The sequence below is a fragment of the Seriola dumerili genome, unplaced genomic scaffold, assembly GCF_002260705.1.
Source record: "Seriola dumerili isolate Sdu_G_001 unplaced genomic scaffold, Sdu_1.0 BDQW01000321.1, whole genome shotgun sequence".
In the NCBI taxonomy this organism is placed as follows: domain Eukaryota; kingdom Metazoa; phylum Chordata; class Actinopteri; order Carangiformes; family Carangidae; genus Seriola; species Seriola dumerili.
Window position 1 is genome coordinate 4565468 of NW_019174576.1, and position 24267 is coordinate 4589734.

General features: G+C 40.5%; 4 protein-coding genes across 9 annotated transcripts; 2 read left to right on the top strand and 2 right to left on the bottom strand.

Moving 5' to 3' along the window:
* The first annotated feature begins 11707 nt into the window (after positions 1-11707).
* nr2c2ap (nuclear receptor 2C2 associated protein) lies at positions 11708-13459 on the top strand. The gene is made up of 5 exons (XM_022759237.1): positions 11708-11783; positions 11967-12057; positions 12485-12590; positions 12757-12824; positions 13326-13459. The coding sequence occupies exons 1-5, from the start codon at positions 11746-11748 to the stop codon at positions 13446-13448; spliced, it is 426 nt and encodes a 141-aa protein (XP_022614958.1). The 5' UTR covers positions 11708-11745; the 3' UTR covers positions 13449-13459.
* Positions 13460-14046: 587 nt separating this feature from the next.
* rfxank (regulatory factor X associated ankyrin containing protein) lies at positions 14047-16365 on the bottom strand. 4 transcript variants are annotated; one of them, XM_022759233.1, is made up of 10 exons: positions 16182-16365; positions 15732-15779; positions 15526-15630; positions 15272-15412; positions 15088-15153; positions 14870-14970; positions 14647-14772; positions 14404-14470; positions 14237-14317; positions 14047-14134 (listed from the first exon to the last, which is right to left on the bottom strand). In XM_022759233.1, the coding sequence occupies exons 3-10, from the start codon at positions 15623-15625 to the stop codon at positions 14073-14075; spliced, it is 744 nt and encodes a 247-aa protein (XP_022614954.1). In that variant the 5' UTR covers positions 15626-15630; positions 15732-15779; positions 16182-16365; the 3' UTR covers positions 14047-14072. The 4 variants fall into 4 exon arrangements, with proteins under 4 accessions (XP_022614954.1, XP_022614955.1, XP_022614957.1 ...); XM_022759234.1 differs by lacking the exon at positions 16182-16365 and adding an exon at positions 15913-15947; XM_022759236.1 differs by lacking the exon at positions 16182-16365 and having other exon boundaries at positions 15272-15373; positions 15732-15934.
* borcs8 (BLOC-1 related complex subunit 8) lies at positions 16008-21019 on the top strand. Of its 3 annotated transcripts, none has more exons than XM_022759241.1 (6): positions 16008-16144; positions 16374-16486; positions 17414-17478; positions 17572-17679; positions 18790-18853; positions 20353-20436. In XM_022759241.1, exons 1-5 carry the CDS (start codon positions 16108-16110, stop codon positions 18830-18832), a joined length of 366 nt encoding a protein of 121 aa, XP_022614962.1. In that variant the 5' UTR covers positions 16008-16107; the 3' UTR covers positions 18833-18853; positions 20353-20436. The 3 variants fall into 3 exon arrangements, with proteins under 3 accessions (XP_022614962.1, XP_022614960.1, XP_022614959.1); XM_022759238.1 differs by having other exon boundaries at positions 16011-16144; positions 18763-18853; XM_022759239.1 differs by lacking the exon at positions 18790-18853 and having other exon boundaries at positions 20353-21019.
* Positions 19092-23136, bottom strand: tmem221 (transmembrane protein 221). The gene is made up of 3 exons (XM_022759232.1): positions 22564-23136; positions 20984-21069; positions 19092-20071 (listed from the first exon to the last, which is right to left on the bottom strand). Exons 1-3 carry the CDS (start codon positions 22863-22865, stop codon positions 19527-19529), a joined length of 933 nt encoding a protein of 310 aa, XP_022614953.1. The 5' UTR covers positions 22866-23136; the 3' UTR covers positions 19092-19526.
* Between the last annotated feature and the right edge of the window lie 1131 nt (positions 23137-24267).

The following is a 24267-nucleotide window of genomic DNA, read 5'->3' on the forward strand; positions in this document are numbered from 1 at the left end:
GCATGACACACTTGGACTAAACTGAAATGCCCAAGGTTGAGCTGAGCTGAGCTAAATTAAACTGAATACAAATGAGCATATACAGATAAGGCACATGAGCATGAAATACAGTTTAAGCTAGGGGTACCACAGGCTTCGAGTCTGGCTGTGGACCTTGTTGCATGCCATCCACCTCTCCCCTCATTTTTTGCCAGGTCTCTTTTATCACTATTTAATAAAAGGCAAAACGTTCAAAAAGCAGATGTAGTAATAAAAGCCCATCAATCTGCATGTTGACATTGCTATTGCATCAAACCTCATTCTTCATCCCAATCCTGCCTTCTGTGATGCCACTGATAAGGTTCAAGCTCTTTATTTTCTATTACGGAAAAGGTGTTTTTAGGGACGGCAGAGCTTCAAAATCTCTCCTCAGAAACCTATGGGTGACGCCAGAGGCTATATCCATCTTTATACACAGTCTATGGTATTAACAGGTGGCATTTTAAATCAACCTACATTCTAGGAAAAGCCAGAGAACAGACTGGAATGGATAGTTCTTAAATGTGATCTGCACTATGTCTCAGTTAAGTGAGCTCCATTCAGGTTACTAGCCCCCGTAAGGTTTTAACAGGTTGTACATAAGCTGAGGGAAATGGCCTGTAGATGAGGTGATGTGGAGATAAGGTACATGAGCCAAGAAGTACAAAAGAAAAGTGCCATTATTTTCCTCTAAGCTCCAATTATTTGACAATGTTCATTGAACATCAACATAATAAAATGACTGCAGATAGGTAGTTACTGATTTTATGGCATTTTTGGGGCACAAGTATAGAGTGAATGAGACAGACAGAGAAAGACAGAAAGCTGGTTTTGAGCTCTTTCCAGTACAGCTTTTCCAGCCTTTCCTGCACCACAGGAGTTTCACTGTTACCATCATTTCATTTTAAAACCTCTTTCTGTGTTGCAGCAAGTCCATTCATGTCTTGGCAAGCCGGTTTTAATATTAAAACACATTCATAAATGTGCTTCTCTCTGAACTGTAGCATGAAGCTCAGTCACTGGAGAGATCAATCTGTAAATCCAATTTCTCTTTATAATCTTATTCACCAGTAAAGGACAAGGAGTGCTGGAGTTCCACATCCATCTGTAATTCACCTGTCTGTGGACCAAGCATATTCTTCACTACTTCCTCTATGGGAACTACGTCAAGTTATCTTTCTTTTTTTCTTTTATTAGTTTACCCACCATCCCCGTCCACCATCTGGTAAATGGGCCGTGGCTGGCAAATATAGCAGTTTATTTTCATTTTACTGAGTTGGGAACTTATTTCTACAGATAGAGAGAAAATCATATTTCACCAGCAGATCTCAGTCCTGTTTGACATTGATGTATTACTTTGGTCTCAAGCATTCCCATTCACTCCTCAAGTAATTGCATTTAGATTCCAGCACCTGCATACTGGAAGAAAAATCTGAAATGTAAACAAACCAGAAATACAATTATCCCGTTTTGAAAATGCGCTCGAGGGGGCTCATTTAGATAATATTGTCTAAGACAATAACATGTTTGATAGCAGGAGAGTGACAGAGAGCTCATATCGGCACAGATCATTCATCATGAGCTCTGCTAAAGGAGAATATTCACAAAAATCCAGAATTATACGTGAAAGAACATACTGCAGATGTGCTCCTCTGTCCAAGGGGTCTCCAACCTAATTTCCTCTGAGAGCTACTTTGACAAAATGAAAGTGGCTGAGAGCCACTTATGTCTTATATTACTACTTACATTTACACATATTGTATCACAATACTCAAACTGATCTCTGAACAAGCTGAATAAGCACATTTTTGTGTAACCACTTATCAAATATCAATATCCAAAACTCACATTTTTCTACCAAAAACATCTTAAAATCTCGTCAGTCAATTTTACATAGTCATAATTCAGTCAAACCTGATCAAGCAGACATGATACACATATTTTTAGATTTAGTGTGACTTACACTTTCCAAGAATACACTTGTATCCTATGTCCTTTACAAATAAAAATCCATAAATCTGCTTAGAAAAAAGAAGGACCTTATAACTCCCGAACTTGCCTGGGAATTATCATGTGAAGTTTTCTTCAGTATTTAAGTAAACCAATGATAGTTGTCAGTACATCCAATGGTACGGAGCAAACAGGAACTTATAATAGCTAATTCTGCATACTTCTGAACATAGTAAACATTATACCTGCTTACTATTAATGATTCTTATTTGTGAGCCTGTTAGCATGCTGATGTATGAGCATGTAGCTCAAGACTTGTTTTAAAATGGAAATAACCTGGGGCACCCTGGGGCACAACCTGACCATTAACCACAACATCCCCGGTTTGAGTCCAGATGGGGACTTTTGTTGCATGTCTTTCCCCATGTTTCTCTCACTTCAGTTCCCATTTCCTGGCATCTCTTAACTGTCAGATCTCTAATAAATAACATAAAAATGCCTCTGGAAAAATAAATGGGTCTAAATGGAATACTTCGATGCTGGAGTCAGACAGATACAATTCTCAGTTATGTAAGGAGGAGGAGCACACAGATATAGTATGAAGGGGATCCCACAACCACCACCACAACAATGTTTTGGCTTTGGACCAGCACTCTTGACAGCACCTCCTTGAGTGAAACGCACAAAACTGGATTTGACACAAGGTGAAGAGACTCCACTCATAAGCGCACACACACATAATGTTGAAAGTAGAGGACAAGTTATTAGCTCCTTTCTCATAGCTCAATTCCACTTATATTCTAGATGACAGTTTTTCTACTCCGGACCCTTTTGTTGTCAACAGTTATAGATCATTTGTCAACCTCATTCACAAAACTGACTTAAAAAAAAAAAACCTCAAAACACAGGATACCACTTAGAGACAGAAGCAGAATCACATCAAATGAAACAATCAAGAATCATACAAGGTCGGTAAATGTCAGAGGGATGCTGTATAAGGCAGTGTAGTTAGTAAATGTAATTAGCAAATGTGTGTACATAAATAAAATAAGGCATGGGCTACTCGGTGACCGTAGCCAACAATGCTATTTGCACCCGGGATGGATAACCAATGTGGCTATTTAAAACTGGGTTTTAGGGCTCTCCTGGACCACTTCAATGAGTCACATGGGAGAAGTTCTTTAACGCCTGATGGTGGCAGACATCTAGACCACCACCTGGCCTGAACACTACCAAATGCGTCCATTGATGAAGAATGGGCAACGGATGGCATAAAGTGACTGTTTGAGCTGATTGTCCCGTCAGTTTTACACCACAAAATTCACTATTATTTCCTCAAGAATATTCTTCCCAGTACTATCAGAAAACCCATTTGTATCTGCTTATTCTGTAAATGAGGTGTGCATTAGTTTGATCACAGATTAAACAGCAGAATAAACTCTCTGTTCTCCCTTGCAATGAGTGACAGCAGTGAAATTTAACAAACTGACCTGTCTTTGCAAATAAAGATACAAAGCCTTTAATGTGACATCTCATAGCCATATTAGTTTTATGTGTCAGACTTATTTGTCACTGTTTGGCAAGGAGCAACCAACTTTACGAGATACCACAACTGATATAAAAGCTCTTAGTGGGTGCAAACAACTTAATTTAACTTCAGACAGTTGTACATGCAATTAACTGAATGGAGCAGTCCTTTCCTTCCTGCCATCACCGCACTAATGTGAGCCTCACTGTATCAGTAAACTAGGTTAGTTGTGCTACCTGTGCAATACAGTGTGATTAAATCTCTGACCATATGTTCTACAGGATGACCTGAGATGGATGGATCTCTCAACCACTTCTCCTGATGGATAGCTCATTTGCTTTGTGACTCAGTAGTTAATTAGGCTTGACCAAGGACAGTAGCAGATCTCTGCATACTGCCTGACCTGATCATAAATAATGTCTCAAGAGTTGCTGCTAGTCAGCTTTAATGGAGATATAGGAGCTAGGAGGTTGCTTTAGGAGACTTTGGGATACACTTTTAGTTACAGAACAATGCAGAGGCTCTATTATTTTAAATGTGATCATTTCCTTTTTATTGTAGGGTTAGCTGTGTTTTTCCTGCCCTACCTATCTATTTGGTATCATAAAAATAAGCAATGAGACTGCACAGATACAATTTTTGCAAATGAAAATGAATACATTCTGACTGTTCTCTTCAGATGGTCCAGTATTTTTATTATGGCCTTTATGATAGACATCTCTATAACAGTTGCATAGTACGCAGCACTCTTCCTATTTAAAATATGCTTTTATTATGAACATGTTCAAACAGAAGCACTCTCCTCAGCTAGCTTGAACATTAAAGGACCTGACAGAGAAAGAGGGACAGAGAGAGAGAGAGAGAGAGAAAGAGAGAGAGAGAGAGAGAGAGAGAGAGAGAGAGAGAGAGAGAGAGAGAAAGAAAGAGAGAGAGTGAGAGAGAGAGATGGAGATGGAGGTGGGAGGAGGGGAAAGGAGGGAGCTGTTGAGTGTCTGCTGATGAGCTAACTCAATTTCAGGGAACACAATGGAGCCAAGGGCTGATTTCCAAAAGGCAAATTGTCATTCTGAGCAGTATGGCACCTGTCTGGTGAGTTCCTCTCCTGTGTGGTGGGTGTACAAGGGGGAGGAGGCCGCGCCCGGAGGAGAGGGCCACATTATGGTGGGCCCCCGCGATGGGAGGGAATTGAAAGTGAAACTGTTTGAATTGCGTTTGAAATGCATTGAAATGAAAATTGGGCTGGCTCTTATAGCTGCCACTGGAATCCATTCAGACAGGCACTCAACTGGTTTTGACCAGACTGAGTGGGTGAACAGGCGGGGATCGAGTGAATCGACCCAGACAATGATGCGGTTGCCTCGGTGACGGGCCAAGGACCCCGATTCCCAGTACTACTGCCGCCAGTCCCTGCACTCTCAAACCCAAGCACCCCCCAACCCCCTTCACACGAGAAAAAAACACACACATACGTACACCCATCCTCCACCTCTATTATTTCTCCATCTTTCAGGCTGTGGGTGCAGCTGAAGGTCCCCCTCTTTATGCAGGGCTCCAATTACAAAGCTGTCTGCACAGATTAAAGAGGCAGCCCATCTGACAGCAGCTAAACACCTCATACACACACACACACAAACTGTACTGTGCAAGCAAACAACATCTAAACCCATCAGCCCCGAGACATCTGCACATGTACATCTCCTGACTGCTCTGCTCTGTAGAATAACAACTTACCTGACACTCAACGACACAGACCTGCACACACATCTATCAGCTCAGCACACTTGACCCTAACGACTGCATACACACACCTACACACAAAAAAACCCCAGCACACAGCAGGTGTTTGCCGCTGCTGTCTGTCACATCCAGGAAGAAACAACAAGCCATTATGAGAATGAGAGCTCCTAATTGAAGGTGCCATCTTTTTAATTGTTGTAGAAACAATTTGCCAAGGTTAAACTAGATAGCCCTGCCTGTTCAGGTGTCTGTACAATCACAGCTGCCTGAAAGCTTTTCCAGCTCATGTCCCTGACCTCTCTCTGTGGCAAGTACACTGATGCTGAGAAACAGCCTCAAGAAAGAAGACTAATTTTCTTTTATGTCCCCATCATTCACTCACCTGTCTCTTTCATCATCTACTTTATGTGTGAATAACTGCCTTGTACTTGAAAAAACAATTCACCTTTTATTTAAAACCTATCCTGAGTTGATGCATTTTCTTCTTTTTTTAAATCTTTTTAACATGTCCTGGAAATACTGCTCACCTAAATGTGTGAGCTGATTATATCTTCTATGCCCAGATGGTTATGTGTGTGCTCCTTTCACTAACAGACCAAATTTTTGTGGCCCTCTGATTGAGTGATTTACCTAGCATCTATGGAGCTGTAGTTTATTTACCCCAAATAAAACAAACCATTGGAGGTACATTAATAGATTTTTTTTACCTCTTGGGGCAGCACAACAAACACCACATGGACATATTATCACCTGATTAAAGTGTTATGATTAGGGATGCCCTGACTGATCGGCCACCAATCATTATTGGCCGAATTTCATTAAAAATACGTGGTCAGTGGATTGGAATTAATTCTCCCAGTCACCGGTCACCTTAAAACTGATCACCTGTGGTTAATACTCTGGTGTCTGTCACCCTGTTAAAGTGATGGTGTGAGCCTCCATTTCTCTATTTATCACTCATTCTCTCTCCCTCTCTCAGTTTGCATTGAGTGACATCTTCTCTGAACTGTTGCATCCACAAAGCAGAATCATGGGAATTTGCATTATCACAACGGGTACAAGGACAGACTGTTTGATTCAGTCTATCATGTTGGTAAGCCTGGATTACGGTCACACCAAATCACTATGAGATGCAGCAGGTAAATAAAGTTCTGCACTTCTGCTTCATCTGAAACCAAGTATTTAGGAAATCAAATACCATGGTCCCATACTAGCCTTCAATGATCCAGTCTCTCATGGAAAAAAACAACCGATAAATTGGTGCTGAGTGACCTCTGACAATGTAGTGCATCGCTTCTTCTTACCTTGACAGAACAGCGAGGAGTAGGAGGGTACCGCTCTGATGCTTGGCTGCTCATGTTCACAAGGTGTGTTGCTGTGAAAAAAGTGAGACAAAGAGATTAGAAGAATGAGAGATGGGGTCATCCATGCAGCTGGGCTAGTCCGCTGCAATACAGAGTATGAGGTTTTCGACCTTGTGTAGACAGCTGGTAAAAAAATCTCTATGTCTAACGTCATTGCTGTGTAACTGGTGTGTAACTGCAAAATCCACCAACTTTGGAAAACACCAGAATGTCACAGCTTTTCTAATACAACTAATTTCTCTTCTATTGTTCTACACCCAGACTATAACCTGAACATGAGAATTCAAGTGAAAACCATGTGGTCTCCTGGTAGTCACAACAAATCCCCATGATCTCGCCATGAAATGATATGCTCTGGCTTTTCTTAACACTATGAGTGCCTTCTTGTGCTCAAGTCATTACTACAGACCCATTTCCTTGCTCAGATATCAGTGGCCCGGCATGCGGTTGTGGTAGTCAGACTGCAGGCTGAGAGGGGTGAGCAAGGCATGTCCTGTGGGCCTCCAACCACATCATGAGCAAGCAGCAATCCTGACTGCTGGAGCATGAAGTAGAAGCAGCCACAGTTCATAAATCCTGCCCATTGCAGCGCTGCACAGTTGGGGTTGCAAAGCCTGGGGGGACAAAAGCTTTGCACTTCTTACATGCTGTGTTTAGTAAGGTAGTGGACACAGACATGCATTGTAGCCAGCCTAGCTCCCGACTATCTGAACAAGTTCTGAATAATTTTAAACAATTTTTTAAAGCCGTGGTCTGTGTTCATCTCCTTGCTTTGCTTGTGTCCATGAATCAAAAATTGCAATATATTCTCTCTACAATTCTGCTTCCGGCAAAGTGCGTCCAACCTCTTGGACAAAACACTATGTAATCCTAGAGTTCCATTATGCTCCAGTCATCCATCAATCTCTCAGTAATTTAACGCTGTGAGCGCATGCATGTCCACCTTTACACTGCCTGATACCATAACAGAAGACAGACAAGAAAGTGAGCTCACTCACTGTTCACACAAACACAGCCACAGACATCGAATCAAATCCAACGCTCCCTCATTGTGAGTGAATAAATTACAAGTGATTGTGCTTTGTAATGAAGGCAGCCGAGCATATTGTGCAAATGCTCTGCTTTTTAATGATTTAATTAGAGCACCTCACTCAAACTGGAGCAGAAAATTTCAATACGGAGATGAACGAGGAGCTCTGCCAGACAACGGCATCGAAGCTCAAGATCCTGTGTTAATTGCTGCAGCAGTCGACAGATGTGCCTCACGTTTCTGCCCATTTCCTGCTTTATTAAAATTAGTTAGACCCCAAAGAATGCCAAATGTTGTCTTCCTAAACTAAATGATTTACGACCACTAAGCGGCATCGTGTTATTCTAATTTCCAACATACTCTACCCAGTTCACAAAGGATGCTTTCTGTCAGTTTTAGGCATTTACTCAAGTCAAGTTAATTCTTATTTATATAGCAGCTAATCACAACAGTAGTTATCTGAAGGCGCTTTTCATAAGGAGCAAGTCTAGACCGTACTCTTTATACAGAGACCAAACAATTCCCACTGTGAGCAAGGTGCACAGTGGCAAGGAGAAACGTCTTTTAAGAGACAGAAACCTCGAGCAGAACCAGGCTCAGGGTGGGTGGCCATCTGCCACAACCTTGTGTTAAATCATTAACCACAGCTGTCACCAGCCATTGATTTTTAACCAAAATGACAAATTGAACAGGTACTTTGGAAGTTCCAGAACTATTTTGTTCAGCCTCAACACGCACAACCAGTATGACCAGACCAACTATTTTCACACCTACCCATCGCCCCAGAAAGTTTCAGCTTTCCAGATTGACTTCTCCTTAACCAAACTACTAAAAAAGTTCATCACGGTCAGAGAGTCAGTGCACTCAGTTTGATGTGTAGACCAAAAATCAGACAGCTCGATGTGCTGTAGTGCTGCCCCAGCCCGAATGCCATGTCCCTTGGCTGACAGCAGCTCAAGCATTAATCACCTGACTCATTAGGGCAATCTGCACAAGTGCCCACAGCTCATAAACTCTGGAATAGACCATAGTGACTGTTTTACCCCCTGAAGCATCTGCTTATTTACCTCTCAATATAGTCAACCCACCAATACACACATTTCAGATGACATGGGACTACGACTGTTTATCTCTAGCACCGTTGTTCATTAGCCCCCATGCTGGCAAAATATTCCTGCTGGGCCAGTTAGTAACTCACTGAATGAACTCTAAATTTCAATAGTTTGCCTTTACTATTGAATCACCCAAAACAGACACACATTGTTCCTCTTTGGGGATCCGTGAACAATAAAAGAAAATCTTAATTTTCAATAATGATGGTTAAAATGCAAATGCATTGAAAATGCAAACAAGGGAAATAAAGGGAAGAAATTGATTTTTAACATTGATGCTCTACTCTCAAGAAGAACAAACTATCATAATGAATAAAAAACATCTGTCACGATTGACCCTGATTCTGCTGTGAAAGCTTGACAGGATCCCTCGAGGTAAACTGCACACAGTGTAAATGCTTTTTATTTCCACTAAGTAAAAGAGAAAAGAAGACTTTGTCGCTGCTGACCCAAGGAAGAACACGCACGAGAGGACAGCTCACACAATAATATGCTCCAAGGTCCCAACTTGAATAGGCAGGCTTTTCTAATGCTTCTCACTGCCCCATCATCCAGGACCAGTGGGTGTACTTTTCATTGAAACAATATTTAATGGTCACATTATGACTGTGAAAAGATTTTATGCTCACACGCGCAGCCACATGTTCTCCTAAGGCTGCATTAAAGGGAAAACTATGAGAATAATCTATCACTAATGGGAAAGCTGTGAATGAACTTCAACAACTGAATAATATCAGGTTTCTATCATGTGGTAAAAGAAGACAGGTAAAGACCTTCATCCAAAAACACAATTTTCTTTTCTTTTTTTTTCTTTTCTTTTAAAATCTGTATCCAAGTCGACAGAAACCTCTACAAATAGAAAAGCCAGTCTGTATTGTTGAGTATTGAGTACTGACTACAGAGGAGGCAGCCATTTACATACTGGGAACTGATAGCCTGCAGGTTATGTGTGCAACCTAAGTTACCATGGTGATACGCACAGCGTGAAAAGTGAGTCACTGCACTGAGACCCAAAAGCCAGCCGGGGTTAAGCCCAAAGTTAGTTTGCTAACCACTAATCCTGCCTCATGGGACATAACACAGAAACAGAGGTGACAGAAACTCTGAGAGCAACGGCAGCTGCTGTGGTGAAAGAGTGACAAAGATGGCTGAGGGAACATGAGGATTTAAGCTGTATCAGTGACAGCGGTGAAGATAATCCTCTAACAAGCTCACTGAGCAAGAAAGACCAGAAAGGTTTCATTGTGGGAAAAGTTGGCCATAACATGTAAGAACGGAAGTAAACAAAATCTGCTTTTCCACAAGACAACACAACCAATCAGAGAAAAGTAGTCAAAACAGTAGTGGTAAGAATAAAGGTCCCCCTTTTTAGGCCACCTTGACACAGTCATAAACCCAAGTGAAAGGATGTCAAAATTTGGGGAATCATGCTTATAAGCAATAGATGAGTTACATGAAAAGATCAACACCACCTTTGTGTTGGCCAAGTGACTACATCAATCTGGAGCCAGCTGCAGGTTAGTTTATTTTAGCATAAAGATTGGAAACGGGGAAATAGCTAGCCTGGGTCTGCACACAAAAAAGAGCCCCTGTGGGTTCTTAGCATGAATGCACATGTGGGCCTTACTTGTAACCCTCCTTGGCATTATTAGCAGCCCACACGGGCAACGTTTTATGTGCCCGAGTGCCAGCTCATCATTCACCCATGTGAGGCCCACATGGGCATGTCGGCCAGGTGGGAGATCTAACATGGCTACAGGCCAGAAAATTAGTTTTGACAGGCAAATATATGAGCACCTGGCAAATTAAGTGTTGAGCCAGCACTTCTGATTAACATCTCTACAAAACCTCCAGATATATGTCACAGCCTTTCACAGATATGAGAGTATAAAAATATTACAGCAGCTTTAAATCACACTTTATACTCAATTTGAAATACTTGAAAAGGGAGTGCAAAACCTGCAGTATGAACCGATGCTGTAAAAGGCTCACAAAGTCAAAGTGTGTGTGAGGATGCTGCTGGTTGTGTGTGTGTGTGTGTGTGTGTGTGTGTATGTGTGTGAGAGAGAGAGTCACTCTCCCCAGCCCCCTGCCCAATTTTCACGGAGGCTGGGTTTCATCAGGTTTTGTATTTCAGACCTATTGATTATCTGCAGTGAGGGGGCACTGTGACAAAACCTCAGCAGGAGTTCTCCATCTGTAATGAGCCATGTGCCAAAAACAGGCTCTCTCCTTCACACACACACACACAAACACATACACACATACATACACACATACATACATATATACACACACACACACACACACACACACACACACACACACACACACACACACACACACACACACTTGCTCTGCTGTGTTATTGCTTCCCTGGTTATGAAAGAGAGGTATAGAAATACGCTCTCTAATAAAAGCAGTAAGGCTCATGCTGGTGAATGCTTCTTTTATAGGATGATCCAATCTGCTGTGAATCAATAAAAACATTCACAGTACAGCGCATTTCTACCCTTAACACACATGTAACATCTTGGGCTGTATTTCCTCTTATTCTGTATGTTTCATGTGAATGTTACGATTGGTTAGCTGATCGATTCGCTTTCAGTGAGGCCCAGTAGCCCCTGTGGTCCTCTCTTCCTAATCGATTCTTATCTCCCTGACCTTTGAATCTCCTGTACACATGAGTGCGGCCTAAAGGTGCAAACACGGAGATGGAGAGCGGCACGTACAGCTCTGCAGAATGCAGCACACTTACCAGCCAGACTACTCGGCACACAGATTACACACAAGTAGGTTTGAAGTTTTAAGATCTCAATTATTAATTTCGAAACCTCGGGACCTTAGATAAAGATGAAAAGCCTTTACCTTCATTTTCACGGTACATGGCTTCCATCTTGTGGCGGGAAGAAGAACAGCCGCCCATGGACGTCACTGTCGTAAATAAGAAACACACACCTCGTGGCAGTGTCGCTTGACGGCAATGTGTAATTTTAAAAAATCGACATGGCTTCCTCGGTGATTTGCAGAGAAACTCAGAGCAGGTACACAGCAGCTGTCATTAAATCATGAAAACAAATAGCTTACGGACTTAACGGTTATGTCTACCATTAGTTCACTACAAAACCAGTCGTAAATGTCGCATGTTGTGCTTTGAATTAACCTCCTCCTAGCTAGCAGACCTGTAAAATGACCACTGGGATTCTTTTTTGATACTACCATTTCAGGGTGAGTTCAGTGCTAAACAGAGACGTGAAGCAGTATGGAAAGAAGTACATGTTTGACTGCAATGAGGAGACATGCTGGAATTCAGACCAGGTAAATCTACAGCTGTGTCCCAGTGTCATACAGTACTATTCTGTGTACAGTCTATACTGGTTACTAATTGTCATGGTATTCTGTTTTTGCAGCTACTAACTAATCAAGATACGTCATCGTTTTATACTAACAGGAAATGACACAATACTCAAACTGCACCTTTAGAGTGCCATTTAAACCTAATAAAGAAAAAAAAAGGTTTTCTGTTCTCACCACTATTTACAGTATGTGTTATTTTTGCAGCTGTTAGAAGCTCTTCCATTTCTTTTGTGTATAGCATTGGAATCAAGTACATCAACTGTGCACTACTTGCAAAACCTGATTACAAAGACACTCAAGATAATGTTCCCATAGACTTCCCTCAGCCACCTGGATGTTACACTGTTTGTGTCGCAATGAGTCATTATGAAAATTTTATCTTTTGCAGGGTGAATGTCAGTGGGTGTCTCTGGAGTTCCCCCAGTCTGTCACGCTATCAGAGTTAAAGGTCCAGTTCCAGGGAGGCTTCTCTGCAAAAACATGCAAACTGGAAGGTGAAACCCAGAGATTACATTTTCCAACTGTAAACCTCATCACAAATGGTGTCCTAATGTGACTATCAACAGCCTTCTTCTTTTTTTTTTTTCTTTTTTTTTTACTGTTTTCTATTGCAGGTATGACAAGATAAGGTAAATGATTTTCCACTTGTGCTCTCTGCAGGTTGCCTTAAAGATGGAGACTTTACAGTGATCAGCCATATTTACCCAGAAGACAACAACTCGCTTCAGATATCCTTCATTCTTACTATGCAGTATTTGTGAGGAGAGATTAGAATGGTTACCTGGGTACCTAGATTTTTTTTTTCTTTTAATTTGAGTGGGGTGGCAAAATCTGAAAAGCTGCTGTATATTTTCTTCTTCTGCTGCTATTTACATTTAACTCCTGATTATGCATTATTCATAATTTACAGACTATGATGTGTTCCATAAATAATCTTTAGTTTGAACAGAGCTACTGTATCAGACAAATCTCAGTATTCCATGATAGATTTTTTTAAACATAGTTAACACTTAATGTTAATACTCAGTGCAGTTGCTGTAATACAGCAAAAACTCAGTCTGCCAATCTACACAAGGGTTATTACAGCAGCTCAGGCTGCACCTGTCACTCTAGGAACTATGTGCTTCCTGTTGGTGTTCTAGATGGGTCGTAATAAGTAACTGACAATATTTTCCTAGGCATGCTTTACATTATTACCATGCTTATCTTGTTCTTAACTCCACACCCACAGCTTTCCCATACAGGAGGCCCCTGCGGTGGACAAAGTAAAAATAATATTTGAGAATAGTGCCGACTTTTTTGGGAGAATTATTGTTTATTCCTTGGACATCCTGGGGGAAAACGCTTCATGACCATTTTTTAACCCTCTCGTGAGAGAGGAAATGACCCCTGAGTAAAGTACAGGACACAGGATGGTGTGGTGGCACTTGGGAAGCATGTCATCTGCACTGCCACCTCCTCAACTGATGTGAATGTGGCCTTTTTTGGTATGGACATTTTCATGGATCTCTCTGGCATTCTCTCTTCATTACCTAAGGACAGGAGGCATGGCATGGAGTCTGGATCAGTGTTTTAATTGCAGATTTAAATGGGTTTGTTGTGATGATAAGAGCACTTGTAATCCCTTATAATCTATATCTATATTGTGCCTTTGAGTTGAAGTGGCATTCAAGTGGAACAAACAGTATAAAAATACATTTTTATTAAAACTTGTTTACAGTCTTTTCTTGCTGTCCACCAACCCACCAAAAATAATTCTGCTACATAAAAGGGAATGCACATATATGGAATAAACAATTTATAAATTAACAAATGCAGTTTACTCAGTGTAAATGTCTCTGCATATGTATTGATCTATTACAATGACTTGTAATTATGACAGGCATTTTAGTCATCTGACTACAAATGACAACTGGATGTAGATCTGAGATTATCTGTATCAGGCTGTCCCTTCCATTTATTTATTTTAACTAGTGTCATGTCGGTGTTGGTGTTGGCTTGTAGAGTTTCAGAATATGGTCCTCCAACACTTTCTGAACTAGGAAACAAAATACATGAAATTGTTAATTCACTACAGCAAAACATTATTTACAGTAAGATAAAAAGAAATCATATTTGTCAGGTATAAGACAATACATACTCTTTTTGTGTCCAAGGGCAACAGCTAAGGCCATTGGGCTGTACCCAGAATCAGACTCGATGGTCATGTCTGCTCCTTTGGCTGAAACAGAGTACAGTCGTGGCCATTAGTAAAAGCATTTAAACAGAATTTGCTAGAATTTATTAATTTATGGACATGCAATGTACCTAAGAGTGCCTCTACACATTTGATGTGGTTCCCTCGTACAGCATAAAGAAGAGGAGTTCCACCATTCTGAGAATAAAATACAAAAGTGTTCATTAAGAGCAAAACAAACACATACATTGTAATTCTATTTCAATGTTTAATAGACTTTGTCAGCCATCTTAATAATGTGTGTTGGCTTGCCATAACTAGTAAATTTTGCAGATTTCTGATGATGTGTGACATAAAGAAAGTCATAAAAGTACCCAGTCGTAAGTGTTAATGTCTACTCCATGTCTGAGAAGAGACTCGACAATGTCCACATAACCTCCAGAGCTGGCCAGTGTCAGGGCACTCTCTCGCTCCCTTGCGATTGTTTTGGGGTCTGCACCCTGAAATATAAATGCCATAAACATTAGTGAGATGGTGCATTTAGTCTTACTGACATGTGCATGTCTTTATGGTCAGCAGCAGTTGCTTACTTCTAACCTTTTCCAAGAGAAAATCCACCATTGCTTTCTCTCCAAACGCTGCTGCCCACATTAGAGGTGTAAAGCCCCGTTCATCCTGTTTGCTGAGCAATGAACTGTCTGCAAAATAAAACCGATCACAGCCCGACAGAAGGAATTTTATACAATTTAGTACGGGTGAAAATGTGCATCGTGTTTTACTGCTTGGTTGATAGCAGTGAGATCCAGACCCCTCACCTTTACTCAGATGTGCAGCCACTTGTGAAACCTCGCCCTGAGCTGCCAGCTGGTGGATAGACAGAGCTAATGGAAATAAAATCTTCATAACTTCATGTGATCAAGCCAGTGAAAATACAATGATTGCTTGTCTAACACAACTTTCTTAAACCTTTGCCATCAAAGCAGCTTTGCATGTACTTACAGTCTAATGTTGCTGGGCGAACTGTAATCTCATTCCCACGCTGTTTGTTGGTCAGAGTGGTGGAGTGTTTGAACAAACCCTCTTCATCCACATCCATGTTCTCTGGAGACACCAGCCCAGTCAGATGAACCACAGCCATGTCAGTGGAAGCAAGATATTAAATGTTAAATTGATTATTTTAAAAATCAGATGACTTCATGTTACACATGAAGCCTAACATATATTAAAAGACAAAATAAAAAGGGCTCAAATACCATTGGACGTCTCATCTCTGGACTCGTAGGGACATGCGTTAGCGTTAGTTGCCTGAATATTTTGGCCATCTGCAACCTCATCATCACCTCTGGTCTCCATGATCACTGCAATAAAAAAAGACACGAACTACTAAATACTGTGGTGCTGCCATCAAGAAAAAGTAGCCTAAATTTTGTTTATAAAACAAATTACATTGTAAACTCACCACATCCAGCCTCACAGTCTAATTTGCGCTAACTTCCTTTTGGGAAAACTGAAAGTAAAAATCATTTCAATTCACGCGACGGATATCACTGGCCATCGAAGTGTGCCTACGGTACATTACTTATCGCTCAGCTGATTTACTATTTAATGAATCAATTATTTTAACAAAACAGAGGAATCACCCCGTGTAACGTAGCACAGCGTCTGGCACTCTTTGAAGGAAGAACTGTTTTTTCATAATCAATATTTCTGTCCGGAATATTGTCGTGTGACACATGACAACAAAAACACGGAAGAAGCAGGAACCAGCTGACATAACACGCTAACGGCTGCTCTGTGTTGTTGTCAAATTCCTATTGTAACAACAAGCTCGCATTATGGAGGACCAAGAGATGCAGCTGAAAGTTAGACGAGGTAAATACAAGCTACATAAAATCACCATTTCACTTACCTCATTGTTACCTAGCAGCTAAGCCAGTAGCTGTTAGCTCACCTTTGCCGCTAAGCTAATGCTGTGCCACCAGTATTGTGATTAAGCTGTCCTACGGCCATTTTTCTGTGTCCACTGGTTTTGGACGTTTCCCTCCGTTGTTTCTAACACGGCTCCTGTATCCTCTCTGTCTGTACTTCTTTGACTTTACAGTGTCTGACAAATTCACGGAGAGCATGTACGTACTGGCTAACGAGCCGTCAGTGGCTCTCTACAGACTGCAGGAACACGTCAGGAGGTCGCTGCCTGAACTGGTGCAGCACAAGGTATTCAGATTATGTTGTACTGTTGTAGACCACGGACTATATAAAAAGGTGAAGACAAAAACCGCGAGCTAGTGCATGTGATCAGACGACATTTTGTTGGGGAATGGGATTTGGTGTATTCACAGTATAATTGTGTGAGTCCCCTTAAAAGCTCACTTCTTAATTTTGTCCTCACATGACAACGTCATTATGTCTCAGCTGTTCAGTTAAAATGCAGTCATTTAAATTCGTCAGTTAAAACTGAGGAAGACAATAGTAAAGATACAAGTCCTTAAATTAATGAATCATTTCTACTTAAGCCTGTATTTTATTCTGGAGGCCTTTTTTACAGCAGACATTTTGACTTGACACAGAAGGAAAGCGCAGGTGTTAATAATAACATTAACACTGACTCTGTACTCCTCAATTGTCTCAGTAAGCCATGACAGTGAGCCAGCATGAATAATACCAGGAGCCTGAAACTGAAGCAAGTAAATGGAATTCATCCACCATTAATTTGATTATTTACACCTGTGCTTGTCTTACTGCGGCATGTCAAAATGTCACAGGGGTCCATTTGCTGCTATTACTTTCTCACTCTCTCACTTCCTTGTTTCCGTGTTTTTGTGTTGGTTGGTGTGTACAGTGAGTTAAAGAGGTACTTTGTAAGTAATAGCTGATGATTTAGGTACCATTCACCTTTAGAATGCAGGTTTGTTTGTGTTCACTTTTGCATAACAACCCACAAAATATATGTAAATATATATTGATAAGTAAATTATGACTGGTACTCTGAGCGGTCTGTGGCTATACAGCCCCATACCATTTCTTCCACGACCAACAGGCTATGAGAGCCAGCTGTTCACTCACCATGTCATGTATCTGAGAGATACGAGATAATCGACAATATTCACTTCATCAGTGAGTTTTTTCTCACTTCCCACACAGACAGATATGCAGAGCTGGGAGGAGCAGAGTCAAGGAGCCATCTATACTGTGGAGTATGCATGCAGGTGAGAAAATGCACAGACCTACATATTTTCCCAAATCACAGTGGCCCAATCCTATGACTGTTAACACTGTCATTGGTATGCTGGTTTTTGCAGTGCTGTGAAGAGCATGACGAACAGCAGCATGTATTTCAAAAATATTGACAGTCTGCTCCGTCAAGCCATCAGCATGAAGGAACAGATTAGCAGCTCTCAAGGACGCAGGTAGGCGGCAGCAGTGAACATCTTCACTGAGACATGGTGGTGTCCAGCGTGTAGGGGTGGGCAATATGACATTGTTTTAAAATTATAATGATATTACACTAACATATGCATATGGTGCCATAGAGCATAGTTAATCAGTGATTTTGATTTATTGTGTTAAAGGCGTTATTATTCATCTGTTAAGATAGAAGGATCACTGTTCTCTGGTCCTTTACTGGACTTTGTTGGACCTGACACGCCTATTTCCTTAAAAATGTGAAAATACGGCTGCTGATTAAAAAAGCAACAAAATGTGTAAATTTAAATGGACACTGATTTGTTGAGCAGCAAAGTTAGTTCTGTGCCGCTATCGGCTAACTCAGCTCTTCCATGTATGACACATGCTTACAGCTTTAAAACTGAAAGAATAAGCCTATAAATATACACTTTAATGTATCTACATTTTTTTGATTATGAAACTTGTATATAAATGCAGTGCCTGTAGGTATGACATATTTGAAGGCCCAATTATATATGATGTAATAATACACATTTCTGAAAAACAAAAACAAAATGCCTTTATCCCTGTGTGTGTATAGTAAAGTGTCAGTATGAGAGCCTTTCTCACTTTGCCAAATCAGCTCATCTTTGGAGTTAGTTTTCATGCGCAATTATCTTTCCAAACCAATAGTGATTGACATAATTACTGTCAATATTTAAAAAAGCCAGATAATCATAGAGCATATCACCCACCCTGACTAAAGTGTCAAAGATCCACTTGTGGGTCCTTGTACTTTCACATTTTCAGTGGCTCAGTGCCTCGACTTTTATCCTGTTTGTATTCATTCTTTGCTCCACATCATACCTTTGTTCATGTATGACATTTGTTTCTGTTTGTTTTATTCTATCCATTATTTATTATAATTTGCACCAATTAATATTTTTGCACATCAGCTAATATGTTTTTTTTTTTGGCAATTTATTCCCCCAGTACCTGCAAAATATTTATCCTGTTCTGAACTCTTTGTAGTGAATAGGAGTGTCATGTTTTCTGTTGTGTTTCTTTGTGTTGTTTCTTTATTTCCCACTGACACCTGCATGCAGCTTACATGATGTGACCCATTCTCCTAGTCCCCTTGTCTCTGCTCCACATGCCCCATCCACTTCCTCATGACCTCTGAACAGAGGTGTCCAGGTTAGTAGTTTCTCCCAACATGACAAAACCACACTCTAAGGCCTCTATTAAGACATAAAATGTTTTGTTAGCCAGTTATAAATTAGTGAAATGTGCAGTAAAATGACCTTTCAATTTATTTTGTAAACATTGTTTTAATGTCTTATTTAAGTGTTCAAAATTATTCTACTTTTAAATTGAATTATATTTTCTAGAATTAATTTAAAGTTGATATGAAATAATTTTGAACAACACAAAACAAAACACTCTGCACATTGTGCACAAATATTTGGCAAAAAGCTGCCATATACAGCGAAATAAAGTATTTACATTATTACAGTGAAAGCTATAAATTTGCCAGATTGATATTTGGGCAACATTGGTGTGTATGAGATTTAAATCAAGTTCATTGATACAAAACACTACAAATTATACAAAATATCAATATATATTTCATTGAACTAAAAATGCCATAATGCCAACAGGAGAAATCAGTTGATGAATGTGTAAAGTTGGGTTTGTTTTTAAATCTCAGTCCCATGTTGTCTAATCAGTCAAGATAAACATGTTGAGTGTAGAATAATACAAATGGACAGTTTTACACCTGTTTGAGATGACACTTGTGTTAGCAGTCCTCTTTTGACGTGTATAGAAGTCTTCAGTGTCTTAAACCGTAAGCTCAGCTTCCTTTATGTCACACAAGAGTAGAGTCTTTTGCAGAGATCCCTGATTTGCGTGCAAGGACACTCCTCATCTCGTTGTTGACCCCATTCCAGGGTTTAGCCTGGGCCTGCAGTAGACCAGATTCAGTAGACAGGGTCCTGTGCATTCTGGGACAGCTGCCACCGCTGCTGTAGCCGTCTTTATCACTAGCCTGGCCCTGTGACCCTCCAGCAGGGGAGTACTGCGGTTGCTGGTATGGTTCTCGTTGTCTCGGGTTGCTACATTGAGGGAAGGGGGAGATCTGATGTTGGAGGTGAGACTGGCTGCGGTGCATCCGTGGTTTGTCCACACCAATTTTGAGCTCGCAGGGCCGAGATAAAGGCGTGTTGCTGCTTCGGTGGTCATTCTGGTAGAGGGTGTCGAGGTGGTCACTGTGATAGTGCTTAGCACTATAAGAAGCTTTGACCAGAGAGTGAATTACAACAACCAGCAGGATCAGGATCCCTGAAGACAGGACACAAGCACTGGCAATACCTGTCTCCACCTCAAATATTAGGAGCATAAAGATGGACATTGCTGCCAAGTAAGAGAAAGAGGAAGGAGAAAAACAGAATTTACTCACACAGAAGAAATACTAAATACTTTCCTCTATTTTAAGCAAACAATGTTAATCTGTAATGGGCCATTAAACTGTGCAAAGCAGATTCTGAAAGTTGTTATTTTCTACTTAAATCCCTACTTCCTGCTCTCACCAGACACTTTTTACAAGTTAGGAATTACAAAAATGTGTCTCATTTTGTTGAAATTATATATAAAGGCCAATTGTTCTCATCTGAGTTGTCTATGTTTGTCTGCAGGAAGAGGACCATGGACTCTGGCATGCTAAAGGAAGGGGGAGAAAAACACAGCTCTGGGATGTGACTCGACTTCCTTAGCTGGTGGTGTTGTTTTCTACAGTCCCTTGCTCTGCTACTTCTTGATTGCCGCTAAAGTGGGGTCATAAGGACGACACCTCCTCATCACAATGGAGTGACTGCCTCCAGTGACCCCACAGTACAAGCCGCTCAGTGGAACAGAGCACCACAGCGCTGCCAGGTTCAGCATTAAAAACACTTAAGTCATGGACGCTGCTCAAAGAATGCATTGTTCTCTTGGACTCGCTGGATGGACCAGAAAGAAAGCAGCAGGGCTGTTTTTGCCTCTGCTGTTGAAAATCCACTGCAGTGCCCATGTTTTGGACACTAGTTTTCAGGGTTTTTTTGTGTTTGTTGTTAGACTGAAAAGTACCCAGCATGCAAATTATAAAAGCTTAGTACACATACACATTGAAAACAGAGAAGTGTGCTAGAAAGCAATAACAGGTGCCTAGCTCTAACCCGTGTTTCAGTTCTTAAATGTACCTTCATGCCAGATTGGGTGAAATGTTCCAGAGAATTCAGACTCTTAAAAAAAAGAAGAGAATCACATTTTTCACTTTTATTTTCTTACCTGCCAAGTAGACAGAAACCCCCAGGCAGAACAGTCCAATAGCCACATGTCGTACAGCTCTGCTGTCCAAAAGGAACCAGTCCGCTCTGTTGAAAGAAATGACATGTTTAGTGTCTTGGCTCAGAATATGTTTACACTTTAACATTGCTACTTTAGCTTTTAAATAAATCCATGATTTTATGCAATTTCTGTCATTTCTGTTTTGGCAGTTTTCTTTTGTTACACCTTCTTTGTTATACAATCAAACTTCTCTACTTCCTTTTTATTTCTTCCCTGATAAGTTTATATATCTGAGCTGTAGGTCCTAAAACATTTGATTGATGATTATTTTGGTCAGTTTAAATGCTAGATGTTTTGTGCAGCTCATTATTATTCACATTTTCTTGGAATGTCCCCTCTGTCAGTGGGGAGGTCCTGGGGCATGCTGTTGGATTTGTAAACCGACGTGGGAAAGGACCAGCTAGAGGCCGTGCGCTGGGTGCATAATGAGAGGGAGGCCATTGTTTCGATGGGATTCATTGGGGTTGAGAGGTGGGGGTTGACCAACAACATTGCAGTGAGGGCCTCTGCACTCTGACACATAAGGGCTTTTATGCTTCTGAAACCATGTTTTCTTATAATGAAACTTAATACAGTTAAATTTATCATCCAGGATAAGGTTGTGGTTTGCAGAGAACACTTAAAGAAGGAGAAACAAACACTAAATAGATTAAATGTCAATTTCCACTTAAAGCAACAGTCTTGTGCACTGACTGTGACCAGAAAATAAGAACCCCTGTAGGATGAAGTGTTGTTTTGCTCTGCCTTATATTGAAAGATATATATTCATGTCAATTACATGTATGAAGGAGAAAAATAAAAAATAAAATCACCTAATATAACACAGAATTTAAAAATAAAGCTGAGTTTAAAAAAATAGTTCCAAAAAGTGACACCATGGTCGTATTTATTGCAGCACTTTTGTATTGGATTTTATATTCAATGCACCTAAAGGATAGTTAAATAGTATGTAAATGATGTAGCTTTTTGTGTATATAATGGTAAATGCTAAAATGTTGTGTAACAGTAGCACAAGTAAAGGAGAGTCTTAAAGTCAGCAGACTGAAATTAATGCCCATTATACAACAACCGCTATCCAAAGTTTGCTAACATTAGCCACCGTAGGCTACTGGTCATACCAGCCCAAATAAGGATGAAGTAGCAAAACCCCAAAGTGAACTGAATTGAGCAAAAGTGTTTTTTGTATGTGTGTGTGTTTTCGTTTTATCTTTATTGTCTTCTCTTTTTTTTATCATTGTTTGTGTTTTTGCTGATGAATGAGAAACTGTGTTATTTCTTCTTTTGGAACGCCTACCTGAGTGAAGTGAATCTCCCGTGCGTATTAATATTGTAATTAAGTGTAGTGCGGTCACAGGTGAGTGTAAGCCTTCAGACGTGACCCAACCTATCAGAACTGACCGGAACTATATGTTTTAGTACCGTTTAGATCTACAGCAGAATAATACAAGTGAGGGAAGCAGCTGCAATGGCTGCCGCAGTAACAGGTGGTAGAAGAGCAAGGTAACATGCTGCCTAAATACCTCTCAGTATCCTGCTCTCCTCTGCACACCTCTGTTGAAAAATAGCTGTGGAGGAGACACACCACCACAGAGCTTAAATTGAGGGTGAGGGACAGAGCAGAGAGCACCGTGGAGACCGGCAGCAACACGGCCCAGACATGAGCGGGTATGACCGAGGAGGTGGAAGGGGGAGACTCCTTCACCGACGCCTGTTGAGACTGGAGCTGGAAAATCAAAATGACCGATAAAACAGACATGATGGCGGATAAAATCCCCAGTAAAGACAGAACAATTAGAGACCGCTGGCTGTACTTGAGCGTCATCTTTGTCCCAAATCTCCAGCGGTCAGGTTTCTCCAGAGAATAAAAACTTTTCCTATCCTGGTCGGACTCCTTAAAAACAGCTCTCAGGCGGCGATCCTAAACTCCCCAAAAGTGCGCTAGCATTGCAGTGTGTATTCAGTGTTTTCCTCTGTCCTTCCAGGATGAATAGTTTCCTCCCCAACATGGATTTTTGCAGCAGTTTGCCTGTTATGGTGGAGCGCCCCGCTGCTGCGTCTGAGCATGTGATGTGCTTTAAATCCCCAGATTAAAAAGTTCGCAACAACAATGGACTTTTTCTCTTGGATCCTCAGTAACAATGCGTTGACGTGCTCCTGCGAGAGGCAGAGCTCACTGACTAAACACAAAACACTGCGGCAGAACAATGGACCTTAAAAAATTTCCTACCATTATATTAAAACGTGAATTTAATTGCATTGGTTTTTTTTTGTTGCTTTTTTGAGTTACGCAACAATATAGCCAATTAAAAGCAGTAGCTATTATATATATATATATATATATTATATATATATATATATATAGTATAATAACCTGCATTATCCAAAATATGTCCTAAGGATTCGTGCATATCCTGTAAGGATGACCTGAGCTGCACTACATAAAATAAAATAATAATAATAATAATACAAATAATAATTATAATTATAATTATAATAATTATATTTATAATAATAATAATAATAATAATAAAAACATATAGGAGCTAAAATCAAATGTGACTATTTGTCCAAAAGGTCTAAAATTGTTCCAGTGCAGAATTCAGACCATGGCAGTTGTAAATTACAGCAGAATTTGCAGCATCTTAGCTATCCCCTGATTATTGTTGAACACCCTTTTATTCTGGCTGCAGCTCCTCACATTCTCTGATTTGAATTAACTTTACTTTAGTTGCCGTGGAAACATGCACAGCTTACTAGGGATGCACTTTGTTTTACTGCATCGATTTATTTTACAATCACCTAAACTAACACCTATACCTTTACCCTCATGTGTATATTACAACTGTGTAATAAGATAAGTTATTTTTCCAGTATTGAGTTAATAGATTATATTAACTGTTCGCTATATGTACAGTTCATATATGGGCTATGACTGCTGGACCACAAACACCTTGACTTACTTAAGGTCTGTGACTTATGATACAGAGCCCTTATTGTTCTGTTAGAGGTTGGGGGGGTTGGAAGGGATAAAGGTGTAACCCATGTTCTGTTGAGATGTAGATAAGAATGCAGCTATAAAAGTACACAATGTGAACAATTGCTCTCACACATGTACACTGACCATGGAGGTTATTTCTGAATTCGACAGCCTCACCACATGCTCTAAAAGGGTCGTGGCTGATCTTGTCGAAAGCAGAAGTGAGAAGTTTCAGGAAAATGAAAAA

Bases quoted from the DNA above. Each gene is read 5' to 3' on its own strand.
- borcs8 (XM_022759238.1), top strand. From the start codon at position 16,108: ATGGAGGACCAAGAGATGCAGCTGAAAGTTAGACGAG. The intron at 16,145-16,373 runs GTAAATACAAGC...TTGACTTTACAG, and splicing joins GCAGCTGAAAGTTAGACGAG to TGTCTGACAAATTCACGGAG. The intron at 16,487-17,413 runs GTATTCAGATTA...CTTCCCACACAG, and splicing joins CTGAACTGGTGCAGCACAAG to ACAGATATGCAGAGCTGGGA.
- rfxank (XM_022759233.1), bottom strand. From the start codon at position 15,625: ATGGAGACCAGAGGTGATGATGAGGTTGCAGATGGCCAAAATATTCAG. The intron at 15,413-15,525 runs GTATTTGAGCCC...TTGCTTCCACTG, and splicing joins CAGAGATGAGACGTCCAATG to ACATGGCTGTGGTTCATCTG. The intron at 14,773-14,869 runs GTTAGAAGTAAG...TTTATATTTCAG, and splicing joins TGGATTTTCTCTTGGAAAAG to GGTGCAGACCCCAAAACAAT.
- nr2c2ap (XM_022759237.1), top strand. From the start codon at position 11,746: ATGGCTTCCTCGGTGATTTGCAGAGAAACTCAGAGCAG. The intron at 12,058-12,484 runs GTAAATCTACAG...TATCTTTTGCAG, and splicing joins CATGCTGGAATTCAGACCAG to GGTGAATGTCAGTGGGTGTC. The intron at 12,591-12,756 runs GTGAAACCCAGA...TGCTCTCTGCAG, and splicing joins AAAAACATGCAAACTGGAAG to GTTGCCTTAAAGATGGAGAC.
- tmem221 (XM_022759232.1), bottom strand. From the start codon at position 22,865: ATGACGCTCAAGTACAGCCAGCGGTCTCTAATTGTTCTGTCTTTACTG. The intron at 21,070-22,563 runs GTATTTAGGCAG...TTCTTTCAACAG, and splicing joins GGAGAGCAGGATACTGAGAG to AGCGGACTGGTTCCTTTTGG. The intron at 20,072-20,983 runs GTAAGAAAATAA...CTTACTTGGCAG, and splicing joins GGTTTCTGTCTACTTGGCAG to CAATGTCCATCTTTATGCTC.